The sequence below is a fragment of the Kogia breviceps genome, chromosome 7 (genome assembly GCF_026419965.1).
Source record: "Kogia breviceps isolate mKogBre1 chromosome 7, mKogBre1 haplotype 1, whole genome shotgun sequence".
In the NCBI taxonomy this organism is placed as follows: domain Eukaryota; kingdom Metazoa; phylum Chordata; class Mammalia; order Artiodactyla; family Physeteridae; genus Kogia; species Kogia breviceps.
The window spans coordinates 40,102,605-40,127,753 of NC_081316.1; the positions used below are offsets into that span (position 1 = coordinate 40,102,605).

The following is a 25,149-nucleotide window of genomic DNA, read 5'->3' on the forward strand; positions in this document are numbered from 1 at the left end:
TGCAAAATCCCGACATCAAGGACTTAGTTTTTTCTGAAGAGAGGCCCTCTTCTTACTAGCAATCTTTATGTTACTTTGCATTCAGACAAAAATGGTTGTATTCTGTGCTAGTGCCGCCATAATGAGTATCAAACTAGGAACATATTTGCACCAAATTTAGATAAAACGTTTTCCCTTGATTTTACTTGCCTCTTTCCTTTGCCTTTCCCTTGCTTTGGGTCCCTTTCCTTCTATCACTTTTGCCTAAGTTGGAGATGGAATTTCAGAAGTAGCAAATAAATGCTTTCTGGCTAAGTATGAGCATGGTTTGGTAGGCTTGTTTGACAAATGGATTATCTTTGAGTGATTTTGTTGAGAATATGAATAATTGCTCACAATTTTTTATGATATGGCAAAGTGACTTTACTAATGTGTGCTGCAGTGTGGGTCTCAGGAGTAAAAAAGTTGAGTATCGTAGAATTGTAAGATTTCAGAGCTGGAAGAAACCATAGAGATAAGTTGGTTCAGCTCCCTCGTTTTACAGGTGGAGTAGTCAGAAACTAGCATTGTTTGTAAAGAGCACGTGTGATGCAGAATAGTTCAGTGGAAGGAGCAGGAGACTGGGAGTCTGCAGGCTAAGTGCTGTGAGGCTAAGTGGTGTGTCCTGGATCTGTTACCAGTCAGCTGAGGGATTTGGGGTAGGCATCCTTACCTCCTTGGTCTCTGTACTCTCTCTGAGTAAAGAGACCTTTACATTTCCTTCCAGCACTAAAGCCTTCTCATGCCTCCTGTTTTTCTTTTTAAGATATGTGTTATTTTTGTAGAACACATATTTAATTATAGGAAAATCTCTTAGGAGATGTGATATATTTATATATCTCACAAGTTAAAACAAATACATGGTAGTAATACCTTACATTTTTTCCATTTTTTTATGTTTATGTTTCTGAGGAAAAACTCTTCAAATTTATCAGTTTGCCATCTAAAATTGAAATAGAAGGTATATTTTTGAAGAAAATATTCATTCTTGGTTTAGATAGCTTTGAATAACTTGAATAAACTGCACCTGTGTCTCCACAAACAATATTAAAAGTATAGCTTGTAAATTAAGTAGGTATCTGAAATCGAGTACCTAGATTTGAACAAACAGAATTCCCAAGAATTTTTTGGACAGAGACATTTGCTTAGCTGGTCATTAATTTTATTGTGTTACTCTTTGTTCATGTGATAACTGTTAGAATAATAAAGTCTTGCTGGTGGTTTAAGTGGAGATAAAATTCTCCAGTTTTTAAATCATGTATTCAGTTTTAATAGGAGTTTGTATAATTTTACAATGGAGCTTTTTGTGACCTTGTTACTGAAACAAATAGTTAATCAGAGAATATTCAGGAACAAATATGTATCATGCCTCTGTATAGGAATAAAAAGTTGGAAACCACATATAAGTAGGAGTTGGGCTGCCACACAACTGGATTTGCTTAAATCTGAACACTTTATAACTCTACTTGGGAGTTGCAAACTTATAAATAACCTTGCAATTGGTTAAAACTGTATTAGAACCATATGAATGAGACAGAAAGCATTTGCACTATAATCCTGATGAAACTAATTTAACTCAGTGGCTCCCAAGCCTAAAAGGGTCTCATATCTTCAGAGTTAACGCTACTTTATCATTTATCATCTGATGATCAGTGACAAGAGTCTAAGTGTATGTTACAGGAGATATACAGGATACTGTCCTTGCCAGGGGTGTGGAGAGAGAACTTGCTTAGCTTGGTGTACTCTTCAAATCCTGAGGGGAACTTGTCATACATCATTTGTGAATGTTTTTGAAAGCTCCATAAAACATATCCACAAGAAGTTCTGCAGACACTAGTCCATTTCAGCAGGCATGTGCTGCATGGTTCTTCTGTGCTTATAGGATACAGTCCTAGCTGGAGGTAGAGAGGATCAAGAGCCACTTTCCCTCCCCCACGGAACTTGTGGTCCAGTGACATGTATCAGCCTCCTAAGAGGTGATCTGAACAGCTGTGTCAGTCTTTATTGATTCTGTCTTGCCTCAAGTATGAGTTTCTGGAATTTTGAAAACTTTTGCCTAGCCCTTACAAGTCTTTCCTCCCTTTAAGGAAGAACTTTCTCTTTTGAAGAATCCTAGCTAGCTAGCTAGCTAGCTAGCTAGCTATAGTTGTTAATAGATAGAATCACTACTAGATACTAATGGCACAAGCTTCTAGAGTATTGTTTCTGAGGCTAGTAGGACCTCATGTCTAAAATTTGTTTCCTTATTACTTGATATTTTTTGGCCAGTGACAAGAGCCTTTTATAACATAAGAAGCAGAAGTTGCCACTGTATTAGTTTGCTAGGGCTGCCATAACAAAATACCACAGATAGTGTGGCTTAAACCACGGAAATTTTTTTCTCACAGTTCTGGAGTTTAAGAGTCCAAGATCAAGGTGTTGGAAGAATTGGTTTCTCCTGAGGTCTCTCTCCTTTGCTTGCAGATGGTCACCTTCTCACTGTGTCCTCACATGGTCTTCCCTCTGTGAGCACACAACTCTGATGTCTCTATGTATGTCCTAATCTACACCTTTTATAAAGACACTAGTCAGATTGGATTAGGGCCCACCCTAATGGCCTCATTTTATTTTATTTTTGTTTAATACAGGTTTATTCATTTTTCCTGTGGGTTTGAATTCAGAATTGAAAATGTTGAACTATATTGTAGACAATTTTTAAAGGTCACTTTCAAAAGTACCACTGTGAGGGTTATAATGGAAAGATCACAAATATATACCTATGGGATGAGTTAAAAACAAAAAAAATCTGTCCTAATCCAAAGTTTTTCTGCTTTAGCTCTATTGACAGTTTATTTTTGAAATTTTTATTGGCTTATAGTTGCTTTACAATTTTGTGTTACTTTCTGCTGTACAGCAAAGTGAATCAGTTATATGTACACATATATCCACTCTTTAGATTTCCTTCCCATTTAGGTCACCACAGAGCATTGAGTAGAGTTCCCTATTCTATACAGTAGTTTCTCATTAGTTATCTATTTTATACATAGCAGTGTATATATGTCAATCCCAATCTCTCCATTCATCCCAATCCCCCCTTCCCCCCTTGGTAACCATAAGTTTGTTCTCTACATCTGTGACTCTATTTCTGCTTTGCAAATAAGTTCATCTGTACCATTTTTCTAGATTCCACACATAAGCGATATTATGAAATATTTGTTTTCCTCTTTCTGAATTCACTCTGTATGACAATCTCTAGGTCCACCCACATCTCTGCAAATGGCACTGTTTCGTTCCTTTTTATGGCTGAATAATATTCCATTGTATATATGTATCACATCTTCTTTATCCATTCCTCTGTTGATGAACATTTAGGTTGCTATGCATAGAAAATCCTAAAGATGCTACCAGAAAATTACTAGAGTTCATCAATGAATTTGGTAAAGTTGCAGGATACAAAATTAATACACAGAAATCTCTTGCATTCCTATACACTAACAACGAAAGATCAGAGAGATTAAGGAAACAATCCCATTTACTATCACATCAAAAAGAATAAAATACCTAGGAATAAACCTACGTAAGGAGGCAAAAGACCTGTACTCAGAAAACTATAAGATACTGATGAAAGAAATCAAAGGTGATACAAACAGATGGAGAGATATACCATGTTCTTGGATTGGAAGAATCAATAGTATGAAAATGACTATACTACCCAAAGCAATCTACAGATTCATTGCAATCCCTATCAAATTACCAAGGGCATTTTTTCACAGAATTAGAACAAAAAATTTTACATTTTGTGTGGAAACACAAAAGACCCTGAATAGTGAAAGAAATCTTGAGAAAGAAGAACGGAGATGGAGGAATCAGGCTCCCTGACTTCAGACTATACTACAAAGCTACAGTAAACTCATTGGAATTTAACTACCTCTTTAAAGACCCTATCTTCAAATACAATCACATTCTGAGGTATGAGGGGTTAGGGCTTCAACACATGAATTTTAAGAGGACACAGTTCAGTGCTTAACAGCTATCTTTGCTTAGCTTGGTTATTCCCAGACTCTTGTGAAATTATTTTCTTTGGGATTACAGTACCTAAAGAACCCCCTTGATCAAATTATTTATGTCTCTGTTCATGTAGTTTCATCTGGATTATCTTCCCTAGAGATATTCTTGTTTCTCTAGAGGAATTAAACTGAAATTAATATGATTTTGTTTAACAGTTTATTCTGTTGTATTCTCATAAAGTATTGACATTATGAATTAATTCCTAGAATAAATTGCTAATGATGGATTGCTCAGCAGTGTAAGAGTGTGTAAGAAGAATATTTGGATATGGTTGTGGTTGACATTTTAGGGAGTATTTTTGCAGAGCCCTTTTGAATAGTAATAGCTAGGCAGACTTCCTATATTTCAGCACTAAGCCAACCCTGACCAAGAGGTCACTCTATTGTTCAACCCATTTACATATCTTCCTTTGTATTTATCTACCTTTTAATCATCTGTATCTCAGTGTTTTCAAAAAAGATCTGAAAATTAATTTAATTTTAAAGTAAAATTAAAATGAAAAAAGAGAAGGAAATAATGTTAACAGCATTATCAGTATTTAGCAACCAAAGTGCCTAGTATGTGCCAACATCATGAGAAGCACTGACAATACAGTTGTTAAGACATGGACACCATACCTCAGAGAGTACGTTGGGGAGACATGTAAATAGATACATAAACCAATAATTTCAATGCATTTTTCTATAAACATGGTGTGGTAATGGAACAAAACAGGGGAGCTGGTGGAGGGCAGTCAACAAAGGATTTTGTCCAGAAGAAATGCTTTAATTAGGCCTAGAACAGACAAATTATAATGTCATCAGTAAAAGAAGCACATTCTAGAAGAGGGACTGGTGTATGCAAATATACAAAGACATAAAATTCTATCTTCTTGGAATAGAGATAATAAACCAGAATGAGCAAGACATAAAGCTGATGAGGAAAGAAGGAGTCAGATCCTCTAAGGTTATACAAGCTGCACAGAGAAGTTTGGTTCTCCTCATGTGGATGATGGGGAGCATTTGAAGGCTTATAAGTAGAGGAAAACAAGATCCAGGTACTACATAATTACTAAGGCTAAGATTTGTTTTTTTTTTTTTTGGTTTTTGTGGTACGCGGGCCTCTCACTGTTGTGGCCTCTCCCGTTGCGGAGCACAGGCTCCGGACGCACAGGCTCAGCGGCCATGGCTCACGGGCCCAGCCGCTCCGCGGCATGTGGGATCTTCCCGGACCGGGGCACGAACCCGTGTCCCCTGCATCGGCAGGCAGATTCTCAACCACTGCGCCACCAGGGAAGCCCATAAGGCTAAGATTTAAATTTAATTCTAAGATGCTTTGAAGCCAAGACAAAAAGGAGAGCATATTTGGTTATATAGTTGTGTTGTTGACACAGGAGAATGGATATTGGCCTTTAGATCAGGACACCATCTTCATTAGTGTTTAGCTTTGAAATATTTAGCAAGTACTAAATAATATCTTTAACAGAAGTGGATATTTTATGAGCTGCTTTATTTTTGCAAAGCACCCACACATATAATCTCTTATTTAATCATCACAACCCTACGGCATGAGCATTTTCTATTCCATTTTACAAATGAGGAAACAGTCTCAGAGAGATCACATAGTAATTAAGTTGTAGAGTTATTATTCTAAATTCACCTCAGCCAAAATATCTATCTAAATTTTGGTTAAGTGACTTAAAATATAAAAAATCCTTTTTGAGCCTCACCTATTCTCTTGTAAAACTGACAGCAATAGTAATATTTTTCCTTGTAGTATTGGGAAAATTAAAGGGAAATGCTCATTGGAAAGAGCCTTGCATGTAGTATATGGTCAGTAAATGACACCCTTTCCTACTTCTACTCCAATACATGTATTTGTGCTACAGAAGCAAACACAGTTGGAAAAGTTAGGACTTAAATGATTCATGAGTCCTAGCACAGTTTTGGTGTTAAGAGCATATTAAAAGGTAGACAAATTAATAGCTTTAGCTGACAAAATGGTATTTAACAATGAGGTTCATTACCTCATTTCTCACAGCCAGAGTCTTTTTTATCGTGATGACTGACTCTGAGACCATCAAAATATCATTATGAAAGTAAATCTCAGTGCCTCCAAAGTAACTCCTTCCATAAAAAGAATCACCTTTTTAAAAGTACTTGTGGTTACTTTCCAGTGTAAAGCTTACATTTTTGAGCCTTCATTAAATTACTAAATTTATAATAAAGGATGTAAAATAAAGGCTAATAAAGTGATAGCTTGTTAAGTCAATAGAAGGTAAATAACATGTGCTTCAGTAGTATTTCCTGAGAATCACATCATGGCAAGATATGTCCAGAGCCAGGAATTAGAGCAAGTCTTTCAGAGTAAGGTATAGATTCTCTCTCAACATTATACTTAGCATTGTCCTGTTTAAAAATAAACAAACAGAAAAACAAAAAACTTTTTATTTTTAAATGTGTACTGCTTTTTAAGCCAAGCATTTGTGGTGGGCATTGTCCTCTTTTGCCTGTGTTTTGCAAAGACTTTGCAAAGATGCAGGTGTTAAGCTGCAGAAATTCCAAGTCAGACTCAAAAACCTCTTTTTCATATTGTTATATAATTAAATTGTATTATTCTATTGTGTTCTTCTAAAATGGCTCACGTCCCTCTTTTGCAAAATATTGATGGTATTTTTTCCAGATTTCCTTGTTTTGATGATTATTGCCCAAAGACACATCATTGATACAGTGTGGAGTATTGAATCTAAAATCTTTTTCACAAACTTGAAATATTATAAAATTGGTAGTTCCTGTTCCTTTTGGACACACTTGTACAGGGTGTTTTGATTTATGTGGATTAATCAATTATGTGGGCTTGTAAAAACCTGGAAGTATTTATGGACACTAACAGTACATGTGAAGTAAGATATATAGAAAAGCTGCAAGACACAATCCCTGGCTTGAAAAATCTTTTGATGTTTTTAGGGGAGAGTTCGAGGTGCACATGAAGCAAAGGTCAATTCTTTAATAATAGTATGTACCAAGGCCTAATTATATATGGAAAGTTAGGAATTTTTGTATATCAGAAAGTAGATCAGAGAGATTATAGAGGTAATGGACAACTTGGACTTTTCAATATGAATAGAACTTGGCAAGGAAGAAGGGAGAAGGAAGCATCATTCTAGCGGTCATGGGGAAGAGGAAGCAGGCCTTATCATGGCATTATTATACCTGAGCAGAGGATGTATGATGGGAGAGTTGTAGGAAATTGAGTTTCAAAAGACGTGTGGGGAATAGTGTATAAAGGACCTTGAAACTCCTCCAAGTAGAGGAGTTTGGATAAAATGCAATAGAAAATAGGAAACCATGGAAGGTTGCTTTTTGTTTGTTTGTGGTACGCGGGCCTCTTGCTGTTGTGGCCTCTCCCGTTGCGGAGCACAGGCTCCGGACGCACAGGCTCAGCAGCCACGGCTCACTGGCCCAGCCGCTCCACGGCACGTGAGATCTTCCCGGGCCAGGGCACGAATGCGTGTCCCCTGCATCGGCAGGCAGACTCTCAACCACTGTGCCACCAGGGAAGCCCCTGGAAGGTTTTAAATCAGAGCCATGAATTGGAACCCTGTGAGGAGTGAGAGCAGGTGGGGGAGTCAGTGTCAAGTTTCAGACAGACCAGAGAGGAGGTGCGGCAGTCATGTAGGAGTGCAGGTGTGAGGGCCTGTGCTGGGATCGGTGATGAGGGAGGGCATGGAGGGGAAGGACCAGTGCAAGAGGCTCTGCAGAAGAGAAATTGGCAAGCCTGGAAGATTAAGTGGGCACAGAGGGGCAAGGAAAGCACTGAGACAAATAGTACCGACCAGTTGGTATTGATGTAAACAGAAGATGGGAAGGGGAGTGGTGTAAGGCAAAAGCTGCTTTTGCAGGGAAGTCTTTACTTTTGAGAAAGAGTTTTCCAGGATTGGAAAGACACTAAAGGTTGGAGCCGGGATGAAAGGGCAAACCTTCATTTGGGTAGTATTCAACAACTCAGACATAGCGGAAACTTTAAGGGTAGGTAGTATCTCAGAATATTGTGGTGGCCTTAGAGAATTTCTATTCATAATGCATATATTTGTTATTTCTCTTAGAAAACCGCTTCAGGAATACACAGAAACATGATTGGCAGCACTGTAGTATTAACTTTCCCTGCAAAGTTCCTTATTATTACAAATTTGAATGGTTTTAAAGGTTCTTTAGTATATAAATAAGTATTTTAGGACATAACAGCAAAATTCTTATTTACTCAAAAAATATTCATACCAAAATCCCCATGTAGGAGATAGGTGGTTCTAAATTTGTGATTAAATGAGCATAGAATTTTCTATTTTCTATCTTCTGTATAGCAAATAGAAGTATGATATATGTAATATGTATGTATTTGTAGAAAATATTATACAATATTTGTATAAGATATATACTAATATTCTATGAACAGAATATTTGAGAGCTAGTGTAGAGTATACTAATTAAAATGGAACTTACATGTGAAAGTAACATGAGATTTTTTTTACCCATTTTAACTGAAATATAAGTAATGGCCTCTTAGGTGTGTGTTCTGTGGTTGCTATGGATGACCTCATATTCAGACATTCTTTGGAAAAGACCTTTGAATACAGATTGGTAAAGTACCTCTCATTTAGACCACTGGAGTAAAATGCATCACATCATTGTCTAGCCATGTCTGCCTGTCAAATGAAATATATTTGTTTGTAAGGCAACAAACAAAAAGCCTCTCTCAGCAAGTACAATTTTCCGCTTCAGTTTGTGGAAAAGAGGACCATGTTGAAATCATTTGAGGTGTGGTATAGGTTGGTCAGTCTTGGAAATCCAGAGGGAGGGTGCCCAGTGCATCGTTACCTTTCACGTGTTGTTTTTCAGGAGATGGCTGTAATCAGTCATCTCACATATGGTTTGAAAAAGGCTTGTCTCACTGGCAAGCAAACTGTTATTTAAGTACACAATCCACTCTACTACTGAAACAGTTTTGCCAAACTTATCCAAGTATTCTCACATGCTTAAAGATGGTATAAATATCATTTATTGCTAGCAGTTTTCTTCAGACTATATGGAATGTCTTCCTGCTGCCTGCTCTAAGTGTCCCAGTTTACATTATGGCCTTTACTGCCTCTGTTTGATGGAGTGATCAGTAAAAATTTAATGACACTATAAAATAATAAAAATGTCATTAATTTACCACAGATCTTGGATGCAGTGGTTGTAAAATTACATTAATAAACAGAATTTTTTTTACAACAAAAAGCATTGTTATGTGGGAACATATAAATAACACACATAAATTTAAGAGCAATTTTACTGTTAGCACACACATTATTATGGAATAGCCAGTAAGTGTATAAAACATAGTATATAAAATTTTATTAAAGTATACTGTGCACATCAAAAATTCAGCTTTTATCTAAGTGAAAAGAAAAGCCATTATTATGTGCTTACTGTTTCATTGCTGTTCTTTCCCCATATCACAATTTTACATTTGTTGCCAGTAAGAGGGAGTTGATTTTTTTTCCTAGATGAAAATAAACCTCTGTTTTTTTAGTTATCCCAAGTTCATTCTCTCTGTCCACCGATGCAAAGACAGAAATGATCCATCTTGCCATGGTAGGAAGGGAAAAGTTGCTAATTTAATGCAAAGTTAAAAATAATGCCTGAGGAGTTGAATGGTTTGTTCAGTCACACTGGAAATAAGGGATAATAATGCAGCAGTCGATCTGTCATCAGTGAGGCTGCCCCGTCATTGACTCTGATAATATGTGAAGATGATGAATGCTACCGTCTTGTGGCTTGTAACATTTAACATTCATCAGCTCTCACTAAAGGGGGCTTTATCATTTAAATATCTTTATTTAATATGCAACATCTACCTCATACATCATAATTTCAAAGCACTTAGAGAGCCAACAGTCCTACAACACAGCAGAGCTGACTTTAATTTTTTTCACTAACTTTTATGTTGCCTGCATGTTTGTGAGTGACAGTGCATAAGTAAGTGTCTGATCACATCACTGCATGTAAAACGCACATTTCACTGTCATCATGAAGACTGGGAAGTTTTCCTGCTTGGAGGGGTTGAGATTAAAATTAGCATTGAGGTGTTTTGTTTATATCTCCAAAATATCTACTTGCGAGCTATGTAATTTGCGAGAGCTAGTTCAAGTGCATGGAAAACTTGTAGTTAAGAGCTTGCCACCCACTGTCTATGTTTTCCATATCGGGGCATACCCATTGGCACTTAATGGCCAGAAGTTGAGGGCCCCTTGGAACTAAAGTATCTTTGAAATTCTCTCTGTGCCTCTGTCCACATTCTGTATTTACTAGGCTCATGTTCAACCTCACTGGTAAAATCTTTGCTTAGCTCAGCTGCCCAGAGCTAACTTGTAGACATCAGGCCCTCTTATCTTATGGTTATGTGGCTGGCAAATAAATATTCTGAGCTATTCTTTGAAGAAAAGAAGGAAATCTTCTGGGAGACGAGGTAGAAATTTATATGAAAGGGCATGGCTTTGCAGGGTCCTTCTTTAATCTCAAACACAAGTGCTTAATATTACCAAATATAAAATGCAGCCCACTGCCCAAAACAATTTTTATCATTGATTTATTTTCTGCCTATTTAACAAGTGTTTCATGGGATATTCTTCCTTGACTTCTACTCTGTCAAAATATTGATATTTTATAAGGAAAGTATCTCTGCAGAATAATTTTTTTTTCAATGAAGTCAGAAAAATGTATGACTTCAAAGACACTGTGAATGTGTTGTTGAATGTTCTGAATGTTTTTTGTTATGATTAAAAACAAGCTGATACTACTGAATTGTGAGTGCACTTCACTTTTTATAAAAGAAAAGATATTATCATCATGTAAGCTTTGTTGTCTTAGGATTTTACAAACCATGGCATGTAATTTTCCCTCTTCTCCTTCCTTGTCAAAATATTGATATTCTTTCAGGAACTTTATTTATTTTTTTTACTGAGAATATTTTCCGGTAAAATCAAAGGGAATGAATGACTAGAAAGATACTTGAAATATGCATATTGATAGGTAGCACAGTCTGTTGATTTTCAGAGAAAGTTGTTTTTCCCCCCATGAAAATACAGATAAAGGTTGTTCTTCCAAGAAGATTGCAGGTGTCACATCAAAACTCCTTCTGCATTTAACATAGGGAAAGCATTCACATGCAAATATTTGAAATGTGAAACAATGTGATAAAACAAAGGTTGAATATTTTGCTTACCCTGGTACTGCTTATTTTCACTTTAATTCTTTTTCTTTACATCATGACAACCAAAAGTGCTACTCAAAAATAGAAATTGGCTGATTAAAAACAGCTGTCCTCCCCCTACAATGTGTGAAACTCTCGTCTGGCTTGTGGTTGCTCTTTGTTGTGGCCTGCATCTGGGTTAATTTGTTCTTGTGCAGCGGCAGTGTCACATAAGAAGATATTGGGGAACCATACCTAATTTGCTTTTTATTTTCACTCTGTTTTTTATAAGTGTGGTGTTTCAGAGGTTTCCCCACATACCGCTATTGTAACTAGTTAGTATTACCCAGTTGGGGAAATTCATGATTATAATTTTGTTGCAATCTTTCATAGAAATGTTGCTAGATTAAAGCAAGGTTTATACTGTGTTTTCTTCCAACACAGATTTCAACATATTCCATGATGAAGGGGAACTGGAAGACTTCCTGCACAATTTGACTGATGGGAATTAATTATAGAAATATAATGATATTCAAAAATAATCATATTAGAAAGCACAAATGTAGTGAGACTGTACAAATGAGACACAGCCTCTATCAAGTAATTGTATGTTTGCTCTTTAAGAATATTTCCAAGTTTCTAAACATCTTACAGAAGAGAACACTCAGAGTGTTTCCATCTAATGCTGAACATGCCTAGCACAGAACTAGGTCATTGAACAATAGACTGAACAGCAATCAGCACTCTACTGCTGCATAATGCATTAAGTATAACATGCAGAAACCATTCCCGGAGCTGGAAGCTGCTATTTCATGTCTGTAAATTCAAGCTGACATGACATTTAATATTGTTTCATAGTAATGAACAACAAGGTTTCATTCATTCATAAGCACAACACAAAGCCAAGTTTGAATCTGGAGAGTAGCAAGGAGGAGAGAAGGGGACACGTGCTGTGTTTCTGCAGACAGGAACAGCATGTTAATTATGATCAATGAGCCCTCTGATACTGATCCAGAGAGCTACAGGAGGAGAGTTCACTGTGATGTTTCAGACTCCTGATCCTAGAAGAACAGGTTAACAATCAAAACATCTTTGTGTTTCCCTACTACAATGGCAAGAGTGTTTAACTTTCCTGACTCAAGGCCTGGCTAGGAGTAATGTTCTCTTTTCCACTTACCAGGAAGTTACAGTTCGAACTCCTCAGCAAAATAATAGTATCAAAGCCATCATCTAGTCTGCCTGCTTTGAAATACTTGTTTTTGAAATCTTCTTGCCTAAAATTCTGATTCGTATTTTTCCAGGAGTACCAATGCAAACTATGATCTCTAAAAAGGAAAATTCCTCTCCCATTGAATAACAGTATATTTTAATGGAAACTGCTCTTTCAGATTTTGCAGTTTTGGCTCACACCTTTCATTTGCATTCCTTTTAGAATACTGGAGCAAATCCAACAGAGAGATGTGCAGAACAGCCCTGGCAGGTTACCTGCCACAGATTTCCTTTCCTTATAGGTACTATGGTTTAGGTGCTGTCAGCACTGTCAGTGCCATAAACAGGCTTTAGTGGAATCTTCCTGAAAAGTTTTCTGAGCTCAAGTTGGTCAGAAATGATGTTTGTAAATCCAAGTTTTTTCCATTAAGAAAGATAGAAACTGGAAGGAAAAAGTGGCTGCTTTGGAAGCTAGTATAAGTCTCTGATTATTCTTTCCTCTAGGAAAGAACACGCTTTGAAAATTTGGGGCCCCAGTTAACAGGAAAGTCAAGTGAAGATGGAAAGCTGGGCCCAGGTGTCATCGATCTTACTCGGCCAGAAGATGCAGAGGGTGAGTGGCTTTTCTGTTCTGCTGCTCTGTGTGTTTCTAGAGATGTGCCCGAGGTAGATGTAGGATCTTCATGGTCTTTCTTGGGAGTCACCAGGTCAATTTTCTTGGCAAATCAGAAGAAATGTTAGGCTTCATTATATGTTATAGTTGAGAACTTTGAAATTCAGCTAGATTGTATGTTACCGAACACATAGCAATCCAAATACTTCAAGGTGCCATTTTAAAGTTTTAAAATAAAAGAACCCTCTACATTTCAATGAACAACAGAATTCTGTGTTTCATCCACCTCATGACATTCTTATTAAAAAAAAAATGGACAAACATACAAAGGAGGATTTTTTTACCCCCAAATCAAGTGATTCCCAGGTGCAATCAAACCGTTTTGGAAACGAAATTATAGTTTGAAGCAGATCTAGCATAAAATTAATAATTGCTTGGGCAAGGCCCAGCCCGTGTCTGGGTACTAACCATTATAAAGTCTTTTGAAAGTCTTGATGGAAAAGACTAGCTTTACTCTCAGTGTGTTTACCCACAGCAATGCCTGTCTGCTCCTCTTCCTTTTCTGTTTGTTTGTTTTAAATACACAAGCAGCAAAACAGCAGAGATTGCTCCCCAGAGGCTGGGTACAATCTATGAGTTAGGTCAGCACTTTAGTAGTAGCGCTGCCTGGTTATTTACTGTGTCATCCCAGAGTAGGGACTGGTTTTCCCGTTAGCTGTTCCTGTGTCAGAATCCCTCCCACCAGTCAGGGAAGATTAATTTGTTCTCTTTAGAGTAACACAACACTTCATCCATCTCAGGTCCCAGCTAAAGTCCTTTAGCTTGAGGGGAAATATCTTACTATTATCCCGTTTACTGGCAGGATTCCTTCCAGGACCCTACTCCCTTGAAAACACATGAAGACATCTCATAGCAGCATCTGAACTGAGCGTGGCTTCTAGTGATAGCTTGGGGCCATCCGAGGCAGTTCAGAAACCCCTGGCATGAGCACTAAGAGATGGGTAGAATCATACATTAGGAAGTACTTCAGAGAGTTTTCAGAAGGCAGGTTTTTCATGCCAGTGGGAGAGACTAATGTTTAATGATAGTCCTGGGGACAAGGTGTTAAAATAAACTCTGATTGGTATGTGCATGTGTGAGGGGAGTGGGGAAGGAAGGGAAGAGGAAAAGGAAGAGGAGGAGGCGCAGGAGCAGGAAAGGAGGAATAAAGAGGACTCAAAACCAGACATATACTCACTGTCTTCCATGAAGAATGTGTACTGAGAGCACGGCGACACTGACATTTTTTATCGGCACTTAGAAGTACATGATTTTTCCCCCTGGTGAGGATTGAGGTTCTGTGGTCTAGGGAACTAGTTTTCCAGGTGTGGTACATCTCAGTTGTGTTGGAAGATGGTACTACAGAGTACCTAAATCTTTGACCAGACACAGTGAAATAATACTTTTCATCACTTTGGAGTATTCGGTCTGTTAATTTTTCTAGACTAGGAGTTACAGAGTTCCATTGCCTTATCCTTGTTCTAACAGAGTTTTCTTAATCTGTCATTCAGCTTTCTTCACTTAACTTCTTAACTGTACAATAGATATAAAGTCATTTGCCTTTCAGTAATGCTAATAATCTAGTTGATGATATCATGTGCTTGGTAAGTTAAAAATCATGGTCAGAGTTATTAACCATTATGAAAAGAAAAAGTGAAAAGCTTAACTGTAGAGAAGAATACTGTATAAAAAAATCTGTGGGGCTTCCCTGGTGGCACAGTGGTTGAGAGTCCGCCTGCCGATGCAGAGGACACAGGTTCGTGCCCCGGTCCAGGAAGATCCCACATGCAGCAGAGCAGCTGGGCCCGTGAGCCATGGCCACTGAGCCTGCGTGTCCGGAGCCTGTGCTCTGCAACGGGAGAGGCCACAGCAGTGAGAGACCCGCATACCACACACACAAAAAAAAAAATCTGTGGAACTTCCATTCAGTATCCAGATTGTCTGGATTCAAACCAATTTCCTAGTTACTTTGCTTTTTTTAAGCAAACATTTATCAAGCACTTATATGCCAGAGAATATGCTAAGCTTTTAACACATGTTTTCTCATTTAAATCATATACAACTCTATAAAGAAGGTGTATTTTTCCATTTTACGGATGAGAAAATTAAGACTGAGAATAGTTAAGTAACTTGCCACAGGTCACATAGCTAGTAAGCGTAGAGCTGAGAGTTGATCCCGGGCAGCCTGGCTCCAGAACCCAAGCCATTAAGTACTGTGCTATCCTGCACCCCCTATATATATGGATACAGAAGTGGTACCTTCATTTTTCTGAACAAACTCCTTGTGTCCTTCCTCAGTATGGCCCATTTCCTCTCCCCTAAATATAGCAAGTCATGCCATGCACCAGCTCTCGTGTTACTCTGTCACACATAACAGCAGTGCCTGATGAGTGTAATAGTAGAAGGGCTGTAGTGGCCCAGGAGCTTAAGGAGCGTGTGAAAACCTCCCTTCAGAAGCTTGCCCAGAGTTGCCATTGAGACCTCGTATGCTTTTGGGGGACCGTGAGTTCATGAATGGAGTCAAGTTACCTGCTCTAAAACCAGCAGAAGTGCAGTGCCTTTGTGAGGGCTGCTGGGATGCGTAGCAGCCTTCTGCTGACTTCAGGATATTTCCTGGCATCTGTTCAAGCATAAGCTGATTGCAAAGCCTGCTGGAGTTGCAGTTCATATTAAAGTCAGAGTAGATAACAGGTACATAATAATACTTTCTCCACTTTGCTCCTCCATATTGCCCTTAAGAGGAGGAGTAAGAAGGAAATGAAGTGAAAGAATACCTAAAAAATGTATTCACTCCTTCAGTCAGTCTTGGTCTAAAAACAAACAAACAAACAAACAGACAAACATTTCTTGAGTGCCTGTTCTGTGTTCCGGTCCCTGAACTAGACACTGGATAAACCAAAGGAAGCAAAACAAATATGTTCCAGACCTCTTGGAACTTAGAGTCTAGTGAAGAAAGACAGAAGATTAAAAGGGTAATGCATGCATAGATACATAAGAGGGATATAATTATCACTGAGAAAAGTACTAAGAAGATCAAGACTTCTTTGTTCTTCACAGAGGTTCAGAGCGAAAGCTACTTAGGTAAGCTCCATTGGCAGGTAAGTTTTGTAGCTCTCACCCAGGATGTCATCCCTTCTTAGTCCACACATGATCATCTCCATGTTTCCTCTGGCTTTGGACCAGTTAAAATCTTTTTCCAGCTTTATTGACATATAACTGACAGATAACATTTGTGCAGATTTAAGGTGTACAATGTGATGATTTGATACACGTATATATTGGTAAATGATTACCACAATAATGTTAGTTAACACCTCTGCACCTCACAGATTACCTTTTTTTGATGAGAAAATGAAAAAACTACTCTGTTAACAACTTTCAAGTATATAAGACAATATTTTTAACTATAGTCACCCTTGCTGTATATTAGATCTCCAGAGCTTATTCATCTTTATAACTGGAAGTTTGTACTCTTTGACCAGTATCTCCCCATTTCCTCCACCGTCTAGTCCCTGGAAACCACCATTGTACTCTCTGTTTCTATGACTTCAGGCTTTTTAGCTTCCACATACGTGTGAGATCATATAGTATTTGTCTTCCTCTGTCTGACCTCACTTAGCGTAATGCCTTCAAGGTTATCCATGTCGTTGCAAATGGCAGGGTTTCCTTCTTCCTTTTTATGGATGAATAATATTTTTATCACATTCAAAATATGTATATATAACTATATAACATATTATGTAATATATGTAATACATAATATCATTTATCACATGAATTTATATATATGTATATATAAAACAGTCTCTTTATCCATTCATCTGCTGATGTATACTTAGGTTGTTTTCTGTGTCTTGGCTATTGTGAATAATGCATAATGGCAGCTTTAAGGGGCTATGCCCTTCTTCTACTTGCACCCCATTCTCCTGTGTGGCTTCTGAAATGGCTAAAGTAAGCCTGGCTTTCCAGGAAAATGTCTGCTGCCAGTTGCGAAAATGCCAATATCACTTAGTAAGCAACTTGTAGACCTGCTTCATAGCTTTGAACATGGAAGCAGCAAGGGAAAGGTCACCAAAAGAGGCAGCTGTGCGTGTGTATTAACTACTCATCAAAATCAAATGACAAAACCGTAAGCCAGGAAAACAGAAATTAAAAATATAAAAGGCAAATGTCTTCAAAATTTTATTTTTAAAGTCCAGCTGTTATTTGGCTTGAATATGACAAGACAGCATTTCTTGTTCACCACGATATTTATAAAACTACAAATTCATCGGTGCTGGGGGCTTAGGAAACATGTTTAAGGTCTTGTTATACTTTGGAGCATTTGTTAGCTTTATATGTATTGAGCACACAAAAGTTGTTAGCTCCTATGCAGGGCATGTAAGGAAGAGAGGACTCAATTAATTGAGTCTGTCACCATGTATTAAGAATGACGAACAGATGTTTAACTTTTTATGGACTTTTCATACGGTGTTTCCCCTCTCCTTGTTCTCCTTAGGCAAGAGTGCAGTTCTTATCCCAACCCTCCTAATTTCAGGGTTGCAAAGTATAGTAGAAAGGGCTCTGGTCTGCTTATTGGGAAATTTGGATTAAAGTTCCTTTGCTAAACGAAGGCAAATAAGTGACGAATGTCCCTGGGCTTAACTATCTTTTAAAAGAGGTATGTTGGATTCCATTATCTCTAGGGTCCCCTCCAAATGCAAGATTGTTATTAGGGGCTTCATGAAACATAGAGCCTGTTTATTACAAGAAAGGTGATCTGTCCACAATAGCTTTCACTTGGTTTTTTTCTTCAGAGAAATAAAAGAGGAGACCAATATCTTTGAGAGTATATTTGTACCACTTGCTGAATCGAATTTTCAAGTCTTTGATCTTTTCTTTTTATTAATGAGAATGATCTTTTCTTTTTACTAATGAGAAGATCTCTCCAGTAGCATTTCCTAATTACCTTTCACAGATGGACCCCCCCCTTCCCTCTCTTCTTCTTCTCTTCCCCCCAGCAACAATAGTTGTAGCCTGCCTTATTTTTTATATTCTCTCCATCCTGTTTCTTCTCTCTCACACACCTGGGGCCTCTAAAGGGACACTTTTCTTTTTTTTCTGTTTTTCAGAATAGTTTGGGTAAGAAAACATTCTTCTAACACCTCTATTAATTCTCAAATTCAATTATTGTGTCCCAGCCTCAGAGGGAGGCAACACCTCATTTTGTTTTGTTTTGTTTTGTTTTTTCACACCTCATTTTGACGTGGAGCATAGTGGAATATGAGCTCTAAAAGGGATGAGCTCTGAAAGTGATTACCATTAGGCAGGCTTTTGGACCCTGGGTTGGAACTGTAATGATGTGCTGTCCTCCATGTATTAAAAACTTGCATTGCTTTGAATGGAAATGGATATGTGCACCAAGAATAACCCCTTTTAGAACTGTTGCTCTCAGGTTCTCAGATTTGCTTAGAAAGGTTTTATAGATTTGTACTGAATTTGTGCATTGGATCCCAGCCAAGATGGCCTTAACCCTTCTGAAAGCTTCATTTTTTTGGTGAACTTCTGATTGCTTCTAAGTTTTAAATCTCAGGATAGCTTTATTATTGTCAACTTAAGCTCTCTGTTTATAGACAAATAACAGGGACTGCAACTTTTCCTCTTTTTCCTTAAAAAAATGCACCACTTAATGTGAATATCTTCTCCTAAAAATCCTGCTTTACCCTTTGATCCATACTCTGGGAAATCTTTGAGGCTTTTCACATTTCCTTTCCCCTGCCTGGATCCTTACTCCTGGTAGAAAAGGAAGGTTGACTTGATGATACACGGCTCATTCAAGGCAGCAGAGGAAAGCTGTAGTAGAATCTGGGGAGGGATTTAAAGGCTACATCTGCTTACACTTTGGAACGTAAAGGTCATTATTTGTTCAAGCCCACCAGAATACAGTGCTTCACATCACAACATTTAGATTCGCAGAATTGGAATAAAGGAGAGACATGTAATCAAATTTACAATTCCATCCAAGAAATCCCTTTTTATATCCCTGACAAGTAGTCATCTCACCTCTGTTCAAATGCCTCTAATAGTCTCATGACAGAAAACCGACTACTTCTTGAGAAGCTTATTCCGGTTCTAATTTTTAATTCTTTGTTATTTGTCTTTGCTTCCTTATAACTTCTACTCATTGGATCTTGTCTGACTTTTGGATTCCAACAAAATAAAGCTTACCATTTCTCCACGTTACACCCCTTCAGATATTTCCTCAAGGGTTAGGAAACTTAAATTCCAGTTGTTCTACTCTAAGCAAGTCAATTTCTTTCCCTGAATTTTCTCAGCTGAAGGTGAGGAAGTTGGTGTAGATGATTTCTGGTTTTTAAACTCTTATCTTACTACCGTACAATTGAAATCATTCACCTTTAAGTCAACTAGAAAGTAACAAGTGTAAATTAGGGACCACACCATCTTTAAAATAAGTGAAATCATTATTGAAATATATCAGAGATGAGATGTCTTTGTCCAAGAAGGTATCCAAGTACTAGATTGTATACCAAGAATAAAAGATGGGGAATTATACATATTAAAATAAAAGACCCAGGGAAATCCAGAGGGAGTACCAACCAGAGCTTTACTGTGGGCTTATGGGTTTGGCCTTCCATAGCTGCCTAAAATAGCATTTCCAGGCATCTCAGAAAAATAAATAGGCAAAGCAGTCTGTATGGAACCAGCAGGCTGAGGTCTGAGGCCAGGATGGGTGGCCAGGGAGACCCCAGACATGGTGAAAACTGAGTAACAGCCATACAGGCTGGGAGATAAGCAGAGTTCAAAAAGCCCTTGGCTCTGGACTAACTCTGTGGTATCACAGAAATGTATTTTACTGTGGATATAAACAGTTTTAGAGGATCCTGTGCACCAGTTTATATCAGCACTATATATAAAGTGCAGCTCTCTTAAACAAGCAAATAAACTTCTCTTAAAGAAATATATTTGCTGTGTCTTAAAAGCTCCCAAATAACTTTTAATGTTGGTAGAAAATAATTTCCATTGAACTTTCCAAGTGATGGATAGTCCTGATGGGATAAGAGAGTGAAATGTCAAGATTCTTGTATAACTCCTTCCCCTAATACTCCATAAAGGGAATTCAACCTGCTTCTTAGAGTTGCTTAAGCTAGAAAGCCCAATCAAAGACAGCCTCCCTTTCGTGAGGAGCCTAGACCTGTCCAAGAGCTGGTTTCTCATTGGGCTGCCTTCTCTAAAGAGGTATCATTGACAGTGTCACCACACACACAAAATTATCTGGTTTTCTGACTGAATATCCTCTGTTCTGGGGAAGAAATGCTTGTCTATGCCATTACTGAATCACACAGAAGTGCTCCCCCATCTTGCTGTAGCAACTGAGTGACAAAAGATTTAACGCTATCTACCATGAAAATTAGACCCAAGACAAGAACAGCCGGCACATGTTCCCAATGGGACTGCAAAATCAGTCTATGGTTCCTCAGCAGTATATATGTCTGCTTCACATAAACCAACGTATTAGAATAAACGCCGGCTGATAGAGGTCTATCTGCCATGTCTGGACTAACTGTGTAGTGACTGTTGAGGTGTGAACCTTGTCTAGTTCCCTGTCCCTAGAATCCTCTTCTCTTGGCAGCAAGAGCCACTTGACTTCCCATCTGCAGACTATAGAATTCAGCCCAGCCTTAGGATGGTGGAATTTAAAGAGTCTCAGGCCAATTTGGTGTACTCTTTAAATTCTCTCTGCTTAAGGTCAAGACCGAAATTGAGAACAACCTTTTTTTTCCCTTTTTCCCCAATTGGTCCTTTCCTTCTTTTCAAGTTCTGATAACTGTGCTTCTAACTTACTCACAAAATTCAATAACCGACCAGCTCTCCCCTATTTTCTGTTACTGACTTCCCTATCTTTTTTTCCTTTAACTAAGAAATTCTTATCTTTGGATATCTCCTTCTTTTAGATACACTGTCTCATTTTACTCTATCACTGTTTGTTTACACACACTATCTGTCATTTCATCCTCTTTAGAGGTGGTTCTCTGTAGACTGAGCCACAAGTTCTGATAGCCAGCTCTTTCCAAACAGGATCTATCCCTACTCAGAGTCCCCCAATCTTTAGTTTTACCCACATGTTCAAGTTATAATTTACCAATTATCTCTTATGTACACAGCACTGTTATGAGCACAGAGAGAAGGATTTTTTAAAAGATGGACTGTACTGTATTCTTCAAGAGCTAGTAATGTAGTTGGCATAATAATATTAGCATACACAGAAAGCAGAACAACCTAAGGTGTTATATGTTATAGTATATCATTAGAGAAACAGAAAAGAGTGCTATTTAAAAGAGGAAACTACAGTGCTTTGTTGACAGCCATGATTCTGGAAGGTCTGATAGAAATATAGCTGGAGATAAGCCTAGGTTTGGAAAAACAAAGAGAAGGAGAAGAACTTTCACTTGAGGAAATAATCCAAGCAGACACAGAAACGGTAAAGTACACGGACATTCACAAGGAAGTTCCAGAAAGGAAGAGTCACTTTTCAACTCTGTGTTCTCGACCAAGCCCAATACAAAGCTTTCCACATATTTATACTCAGTGAATATTTGTTGAATTAAATATGTTATGAAAATAGCTGGGTTCCATACTGTGGAGGGCCTTGAGAGTCAGGCTGAGGAATTTGGACTTTGCCGCCAACTAAATAGGCATTAAACTTTAGTTGTTCAAGATTGACTTAGATTATGTATAGAGGTTAAAAATAATGGAAACGCAGAAGTTAGGTTGGTCTTGGTGGTCTGTTAGTCTCTTTATTCCTCTGTTCTCTTTAATGTCCTTTCAGAGGTGCTATTCAATGGCTGTCTTTTCATATTACATCATGGCAGAGCTGAGTAGGTGTTAGGAGGGTTTTTATTCAAGTCATTTAAAAAATACCTCTTTTCCTCCTGGGTATAATACTCATTTACGTATGATTTCACTTTGTCTGCTGTGACTGTTCGATGCCTTACAGATCAGTCTTGTACTTTTGCCTCTCACTAGAGGAGAGTGATCTTTTTTAAATGATTTTGTTCAGTGGATATTTACCCTTAGACATGATGTCCCAAATTAGATCATGGTACCAGAGGGAAGAGATTGTGTAAGAACCCATCGATATTTGCGTTATACTGTAAACTATTAAATTTAGGAGTAGGCTGTAAAAAGTAACTCTGAACTAAAACTTAATATCCCAAGTCACAGCCCTGGAGAGAAGAATTTCATAAGCAGTATATTCAAACATTTAAAATTTTTACTAAAAATAAAAATTGCACCTTACTGGCTTATGTATATTTACTTTCATGGCAGAGAAATCACTTCATGCTTCTTCAATATATGCTGACTTTTCGCTAGGAAGGTTGATCCTGCATGAGGACAAAATGAAAAATGATAACAGCAGCTACTCCATGCTGCAGAGTCACAGAAACTGCTGGTAGAGGAGAGAGGAAAAACAATTGTCAAATGTCCCTGAAACTTCCCTGCCCTTTATTTATTATACAGTCAGTAATCCTAATTCTTTGTTATTCCAGTGAGTCCTTTAGAAAAAGCTGATCTATAAATTCTCAAGATAATGGTTTCTTCTTTTTTTTTCCCTTTTTTTCTGGCTTGGACTGAGCAGCATAGTCTGGTTACAGGCCCCACAGGTGGGAACTGAGGAGGTGTGAGATGGTCTTTTTGATTGTGTCTTAATGCATATTCAACACATTTTAGTTCTATATCATAGGGACACTCTTGAAATATATTTTTAGCTTTGGGTCAGAAAAGAGGCTCCATTAAGTAGTAAATTGCACTCTCCAGCTAAGGGCTCATTTTGTAACTATGCTGAAGGACAGGACTGTGCAGTATAGGAAGTATCACCCAGGTGTGGGGAAAGACTAGAAAGGGAACAAATATGAGTTAAGCACCTGCTATGTTCTTGGTACTAGAATAGACATTCTACTACTTCTACTGCCATTACTACTGCTACTATTTCTAAAGGCAGCTACTGTTTAATGAGTGGGTACTGGGTTCTAGTCACTGCTAGGAAATTTATGTTCCCACTTAATCCTCACAAGGATCCAGACAAACAGAAATTATTATAAGGAGATGAAACTGTAGTTTAGAGAAGGGAAATAATTTACCCAAGGTTACTTAGGAAAGATCAAATCAAAATTCAAATCCACATCTGTCTAACTACATAGCATCTGAGCCACACTGACTCCCATTTTTCTCCAAGATGAGCTGATTCAGTTGGTTGCCTTTGTTGAAGTAGTTTTTTCCTGTTTGTTTTCATTAAAAAGCAGAAAAATTTAATGAAAAATAGAAACCTGTGAAAGTTTTTTTTTTTTTTTCAATCTTTCAAACCACACAAATATTAAGTACCTTTCAAATACTTTTACCAGATTTTCAGGGCAAAGAAGTCTCGACAGACTACAAAACTGAGTTGATTAGCCCAAATCCTTGTGCCCTCTTCTTCTAATACTGTCTATTTCCATATCCCTAACCTTAAAAAAATTAGTTTCTACTGCACCTGTGATCTGCATCTCTCATTCTAGTAAAAGGCAGATTCCCTGGGACAAATGAAATGAAGAAGAAAGACCAGCTAAATTAATTTTGTTAAGAGTTTTTAATCTAAGTCTGGATACCATTGAAACAATTCAGCTGACCATTTTAGAAATTTATTTACTTTGATGGCAAGTGTGAAACTTTGGGAATAGTTACATTTGAGTTCATTGTGATTTTGCCATTTACTAACTATGAGATTTGGGCAATTTAACTTCTCTAACCTCAGACGTGGATTAGATGATCTTTAATATCCCTCTCATGTTAAAATTCCCTAATTCTATGAGCATGTTTTATCCTTTTCATATTGACTCTATTGGGAAGGTCCCATCATATGCCTATTTGAATATATGCTTCAGTTGTATATATTTACACAAACCCGACAGCATTAGAATAGCTTTCAGATTTAATATTTCCAAAAAGCTCCGACTTGCCTTATCATCCTTTTAGGATTTCCCCGGAAGTGGGAGGCCACGATTTCAGATTTGTATAGTGTGGAAAGTCAATAAAAGAAGTAAGATTAGAACCAATGATCTCTGACTTCCAAGCAACTGTGGGTACATTTTCTCATTAAAGCCATTTTTACTTTATAGAGAGTTCAAGTAAGGCAAAGTACTTAAAAGAATATAAGAAATAAATGGGATTTATGCAAAATCTGATTTCAGAAATTCTCAGATTCTAATGCAACATGTAGACATTTGAATCTCATTCTAAAATTTTCACTGTCGAAGATGTCAAATGCTCTCTGCTATGACATTTGAGTACTTACCTTATGCCAGCTTATGCACCAGACCCTAGCAAAGCAGTTATGAATAAGACACAGTGTGGTTCCTGCCCTTTTAAGGTGCATAGTCTAGTGAAGAAGGTGGACAGATACACATGGCAATTTGGATAAAATATAGCAAATGTAAGATAGAGACAGGCACAGGGTGCTGTGGGAGCCTAAAATACTTAGCCCAACCTGACGAACCAGGTAAGACTGTCTGGGCAAGATGATCCCTGACATGAGTCGATTGCAGGATGGAGAGGAAATTCCAGGAAAAGGGAAAGCATGGACTCCTAGTATAAAGCAACATGGTATATAGAGAACCAGAAGTAGTTCAGTATTATAAAGCAAAAAATTTTCAAGTAGATTAGCTAAAGATGAAACTGGAGACATAGTAGAGAGCCAGGTCATGGAGAGCCTTGAATACCATACTAAGGAGTTTGGACTTCATCCTTTGGGTATTAGGGAGCCACTGAAGACTTTAATATAGGAGTACTCTGGTCAGAATTGCATTTGTGATGGATTACCCTGGCTGAAATTAGGAAGAAGTATTAAAGTAGAGACTGGGGACTCAAAATTGGAAATAAAAATCAGCTAGAAGGCTGGTATTTAAAACAGTCCACCAGAGAGAATGAGGCCAAGGCAATTGATGAGTGATAAGGGTGGAAATGAGAGGTTGGATTTAGTA

At 37.8% G+C, this 25,149-nt stretch overlaps 1 protein-coding gene across 36 annotated transcripts in view; it reads left to right on the forward strand.

Annotated features, from left to right (window-relative positions):
* Nucleotides 1-25,149, forward strand: part of SOX6 (SRY-box transcription factor 6) — a 645,440-nt gene that overhangs the window by 587,868 nt on the left and 32,423 nt on the right. For all 36 annotated transcript variants that reach the window (XM_067038178.1, XM_067038186.1, XM_059069816.2 and 33 more), the window contains one exon: nt 12,988-13,096. In XM_067038178.1, the coding sequence (XP_066894279.1) occupies nt 12,988-13,096 (109 nt within the window). The remainder of the gene's footprint in view (nt 1-12,987; nt 13,097-25,149) is intronic.